The sequence below is a fragment of the Schistocerca piceifrons genome, chromosome 1 (genome assembly GCF_021461385.2).
Source record: "Schistocerca piceifrons isolate TAMUIC-IGC-003096 chromosome 1, iqSchPice1.1, whole genome shotgun sequence".
NCBI classification, from domain to species: Eukaryota; Metazoa; Arthropoda; class Insecta; order Orthoptera; family Acrididae; genus Schistocerca; species Schistocerca piceifrons.
In genome coordinates, this window is record NC_060138.1 from 845,037,614 (window position 1) to 845,043,613 (window position 6,000).

Genomic DNA, 6,000 nt, shown 5'->3' on the forward strand with positions numbered 1-6,000 from the left:
AGTCTTCTAATATATACTGGGGTCTCAGCATTTCACACAAAGTAATAGGCTGCACTCTATGGAGAACCGTTCTTGCAATGTATGTGCCACTATGGGATGCAACCCAGTTGGGACTTGATTGAATTCCTACCACAGGCTTCATAGCAGACCACACATCTCTTTTTCAAATGGAATTCCCTTAATATACTTACTTAGAATTGAGAGTTTTATGTTTTTTACTAATGTTGATAAGGTGTGTACAAATTCAGTAGCATCGACAGCTTCGTGCTGGAGATTAAATCCTGTTGCAAGATGTTTACATAGATCTCCTTAATCCGTCACATTCACTTTTTCCAAGACCTGTTGCTGAAAATAGCAGTTTTTTTGTCATAATTCCTGTACTACAGTGTTGACCAAGCTCATAAAGCTGACAAGAGGTTTTTAAAATGAGATATTGCATCATCTGTCAGATACACACGTTTAGGAAATGCATGGCATCTAGCTGTGGCATGTCTATGAATCTTCTGCATACGATGGGGAACTATTCCTTTCATGACTGAATGCCTAACCTCTGTAACAAACTTATCTGGCTCTACTGTCTACTTCACCAACTCTCCTCCCTCCAGCAGTGCATAAGTTATGACACTGTCAGTATCCTGAAGGTGTAATGCTTCAACAGTCCACTTCAGCACCAGGGCACATTGCACACTGTTGCAACCAACATTTATCTTGTGGCTCTTGACATGTACACAAAAGCCTCCAGTCCATCTCTGTGTACTACTTTTGGCAAAACAAATAAGTTTCAAGTTGGTGCAGTAAATACACGTGCGTATTTCCTTCACTTGCTGGCATTTTACCCATTTTTGTCGTAAGGAGTATCATTTTGTGAAACCAATTTTTAAATTCAAGTTCTCCTTTTTATTAGGAGATATGTTTCTCTTATTGATCTTATCATATATCTTTTACCTTTTAAACTTGTTCATCACTTTCACTAACAGAACATCAGCCTGGTTAGGACTTGATGTGCTGCAATCTTTGTCATCACTTAGGCAATATTCCAGGGGAACAGAACACTTATCTTGCAACAGATGCCCACATTCTTTATTTGACAAGCTTTTCAAATCAAATACTGTGAGGAAGTGGGCATGTATTTTTGTATCTACTGCTTAGAGTAGCTACCTGGGATCAGTGTCAGTAATTGTACCTTCACAGTATAGGTGGCTGCTGAGAGCAGAAGTTAGGTTTTGAAACCACACATCATATTTCATGCACATTTCACTATCTTCAGGTTCTGCACCAACTGTATCAACATTATACACTTCACAAAATTTTGAAGGTTTTGCTTGTGTAAAACCTGTTTCAATTTCTTCCACTTTTCTTTCTACACGTTGTTTTCTTCTTGTGCTTCTTACCTTTCCTAGCCATTTAGGAGGGGGGGGGGGGGGGGGGACTATAGTAGAGGCAACAGCAGAAATGCTAACATTCAATGCATCAACAACTTCACACCCAGAAATATAAACATCGGCACTGTCTTCTTCAGTTTCACATTCAGGTGAGGGTGTGTTCTGGTGGGTTGTCACAATTTCTTGTTGTAGTGAGTGTAGCAATTCCTGCATAATGGATGTGATGCTAATACCATTACTTGGGGACCAAGATATTTCTGCAACACCCCTGAGAGATTTCCAACAACTCTGAAGTCTTTTTCACTTTTCTTAGCCTAAACACCACCACCTTGTGTCTTTTTTCATAGTCCACACACCTCACTCTTTCACTGCTTTATTTTCTTACTGGCATTGTATCCAACAAAAAGTTCAAACCAAACACAAAACCCTATGCAGAATGGTTTACATGGAAGTTCTCACTCATTTGTTATAAACAGAAGAGCATTGAAAACAGCGTCACCAACATGCATATTTTACACCAGAAAATCAGTGCTGTGAAATATGCAGAAGGCGGAATTTTTTTTTAACACTTTACACAGAAAAATATTGCCCTCTGTGTTTGCACTGACTACCAACATATTAACCAAACAATATTTTCTGTAATTCTCAAAAGTTTTAGGATGGGGTTTCGAAGTAAATAAGTCATAAAAACCTTTAAAAATGCAAATTTTTTACAGTTTTAATAATAAATATTTACATGATACAGATAGCGGGAACGAAGAATAAACTGTTTATAATTAGATCAGTAGTATCTGGCAACATGACAAAAGAGTGTGTTATGTGACTTTCCAAATAACAAAAAAAAAAAGTTGAAAAATTAACTAAATTTTGTATTTCCGTCTCTAAATTTGTTAGATAAAGGAACCCAATTGGTGTGTGAGCGTCAATCAACATACCGAGAGGGAGATTTAATGCAAAACATCTACCATGTTTCCAGTACTTTAGGTTTATTAGTAATATTATTATGCTCTTTACTGTTTTGAGAGTTATTTACAAAAAATAAGTTTTTCAAAGGGCCTTACCATTTACAGAAATTAAGATAAAAGGAAAATACATTATTTGTTAACACTTATGACGTAGCGGTGTAGTATACATTTTTTCAGAGAAATTCATGACCACGAGTTGACATGATCTGTATGATTTGAGATAAAATCACACTACTGCAGTGGGCGTTGCCTTCGTGTCTGCTATGAAAATGATCTCACTGCACTGTACACAGTATCTTAACCACATTCCTATTTTCTTATTCACTATTACAACTACTACAGCATTATGCTCCTTTTATTTTCCCTATACTGACCTGTCAAGAAGACCTTCCTGAGATTGCTCTTCGCTAGTTTCCACTGTAGCTTCAACCTTTTTATTTCTGTATTAAATTCTCTAACCAATTAAGGGATGTACCATTCCACATACCAACCTGTAGACTGTCAATTTCGTTTTCCCTCATGACATTCTCAGCATCCCCACCCGTAGATCCAAATGTGGGACTATTTTACCCAAGAAGACACCATTATCATTATGCCAAACAGTAGAGCTGTATGTCCTTGGAGGGGGAAAGGATGATAATGGCTAGAGTTTCACCTTCCTTTCAGCCATTCCCAGTAACAGCACAGCAAAACAAGGTAAGTCTATTATCCACACTGTTGCCCCTGGAACTTATGAAAAGGCTGCTGCCCTCTCCAGAAACAATGGGTTAGTCTGGCCTCTCCGCAGTTTCCCCTGAACTGCAGTTGCACCAAAAGTATTGACACCATCATTATTGAGGTGCACAATCCACCTCACCTTGGTAAAGCTGTTAGTTCATGGGGAGGGGGAAGGAGACAATATTGTCCATATGGAGAGAGGGAGAGGGAGAGAGGGAGAGAGGGAGAGAGGGAGAGAGGGAGAGAGGGAGAGAGGGAGAGAGGGAGAGAGGGAGAGAGGGAGAGAGGGAGAGAGGGAGAGAGGGAGAGAGGGAGAGAGGGAGAGAGAACACCCTTAGTGAGCTTAACTGGGAATTCTCCCTACGCACAGTTCTCGCAAGATCCTGTTGGGTTAATTAAGATAAGCTGTCTGTAGAGAAGAATATGCAACCATTATGCTGCAACCATGGCATATGTCACACTGGGAACATGGGGAACCTGTAAAGGGACATTTTTCCCCACCCCTACTAGGCAACTGGAATAAGGCAAAAATTGATAATATCTGTAACAATGTACACTCTGATGCTGCCATGTTCTTGACAGTAACTAGCTTATATGTAGATATTACGAGTTTAAGGAGTATTGGGGATAGCAGCCGTATTTCCTCTATTGAGTTACAATGATCACAGGCCTTCATACTGCCAACTTTTAAAACCCACAAATACGTATTCAATCCCAGGTAAGGTAGTTCTCGACATCTGTTATTGATATGCTGATGATCAGGAGAATTACATAAACCATGCTACCATTAATCAAACAACACAAACTTGTGTAAATGCTGATACATTGTGATTCATTATACATGGTGCTACACTGTTTTACAGAAGGACCCTCTAAACTTGATTTTTTTCTGGAGAAAAAATGAGATGATATTGCTCACTTTTACAAGGTTAACATCACATTTTCACTTAAACCTGTCATAGATTTGATGGACCAAAAATATTAACAAAGGCAAATTCAGAAGAGTTAAAACATGCTGTAATGATACGCAGTTCACAAAAACATACCAGGGGCTATCTACTTCGAGCACAAGGCAAATAATATCATAGCACCTGTAACAAAACTAGGGTGATCTAATCATCCTTTTCGCACTAGCCCATAATTTAAAGACACAAAGTAACGAGAGATCTGTATCATAAGTGATGGTTCATATTCGTACAGCATTTGGGGGTTTTCTGCTTTTCCACACGCCACTCCAACCTTTCGTTAAACCAGATTCTCATTAACTTCCCCCCCCCCCCCAAGTACACAGTCATTTCCAATACATGGACAACATTCACACTTCGAACGATAGCTGATGTAGGGGTACTTACAAACATCTGCTCAAAACTAACTGTTAATAATTAGCCTTCGGCGGAAAGAGCCTAAAAATGATTAGTACTGAATAAAGCGTTAGTGTGTGATATTGGCCCCCCAACTGCCTTGAAATTTTGGTTATGTTGAAAGACTGACCTGTAGCTTTGCCTGAGGTGTAGGATAGGTTGAAAAATGATAATTTGGTTGTGTTGGCGAAGTTAACGAATGTGAATGCCAATAAAGATCAATATCTGATGCTAGTTATACAGTAAATCAATTACGAAAAAAGGAAATTGGGGCCACTACCTTACTAAGGCGCAAACGAATGCGTGTGCTACGTGCTCATGTGTTTTTTTAATAACGGAACATTTGGAGTTTAGGTTGCAATAGCTTATTTCAGAAGCAATAACAGGGCAGAACTACGCTCACACCTACTGTAAACTACAACAATAAATCTATAGCACGCCAGCATACAAGTCATTATTAAGTTATAAATTACATCATCAAGTTATACACTACAACAAATATCATGTTAATTGCTTAACGAAATGTTATACTCGGCAGGGAGGGGTTCAATAAATAACTTTAGCCCATACTAGACATGTGACTAAGCCAAGTATGGTGATCGCTTATTTACGAACGCACAGAAACTTTCTGGGCAACGTGGGATCCAAGTTCGTTTATTTGTAACAAATACGCAAAACGACAAAATACTACGTTTTATTTTTGCAAGAATTTCTCTTTCTGACACAATATTTTCAATAACATATACACAATCGCAAACAAATTCAATACACCAACCGGATAACATGGTCCGAGAAAGAAACAAAAACCATAACAACAAAACCCTCCTTCTACATGCAACTTTACAAAGGATAAGACAAAACATACTTACGACATTTCTTATGAGTAATATAGCACTTTCGTTGCAATACTAAAAGAAGAGAACTACCGCTTCCTCACAATCCAAAAACAACGCCACTCTACCGCAATATCTCGAAATCAGAATCGATATGCACTCTTTAATGATATTGATTACAACTCAAAGATATATGAAGAATGTAATATATGCACATCCTGCAACTGTGGCAGAAACATTGATCATAGATTATTTATGGGAAGAAACGCTGCACAAGGATATGATCGTTAATAATTCATGGTTTAATATAAACTGTTTAAGATATGCCAGCTAGGAAAATAGACTTCTAGAATGCGGAAAATCCAAGTCATAGAATGGTTCAGAACTAGCTACCTATTTTTGAAAATTATTATATCCATGGTGGCTCAACAGCAACACAGCAGTTTCAGGAATAAGGAAAAACTAAAACTAGCCCCACTCATTTTTGAACCATTAATTTATTTTTCTATTATTAAATTATTGAGCCTAGTAGCAGTTTTCTTCCTCGCTGAGACAGTCTCTATAAAATATTTCCACACAGTATGGTACTTTAGACATACAACACCCATTTTAAATCTTATTTCATTATTAGCTACGACTGTTGACAACATATAGTGATACATGAATGTTGGAATTACGAGATCCTCTAAGACACGTCACACGTCAGCAAGATATTCAGTTACGACCACACGCTGTAATCTGT

The 6,000-nt window shown here is 38.1% G+C and overlaps 1 protein-coding gene across 1 annotated transcript in view; it reads right to left on the reverse strand.

Annotated features, from left to right (window-relative positions):
* The window catches only part of LOC124715380 (probable small nuclear ribonucleoprotein Sm D2), a 50,624-nt gene extending 45,182 nt beyond the window's left edge, over positions 1-5,442 (reverse strand). The window contains exon 1 of the mRNA XM_047243094.1: positions 5,295-5,442. Within this exon, the coding sequence (XP_047099050.1) occupies positions 5,295-5,299 (5 nt within the window). The 5' untranslated portion in view covers positions 5,300-5,442. The remainder of the gene's footprint in view (positions 1-5,294) is intronic.
* Positions 5,443-6,000: the final 558 nt, after the last annotated feature.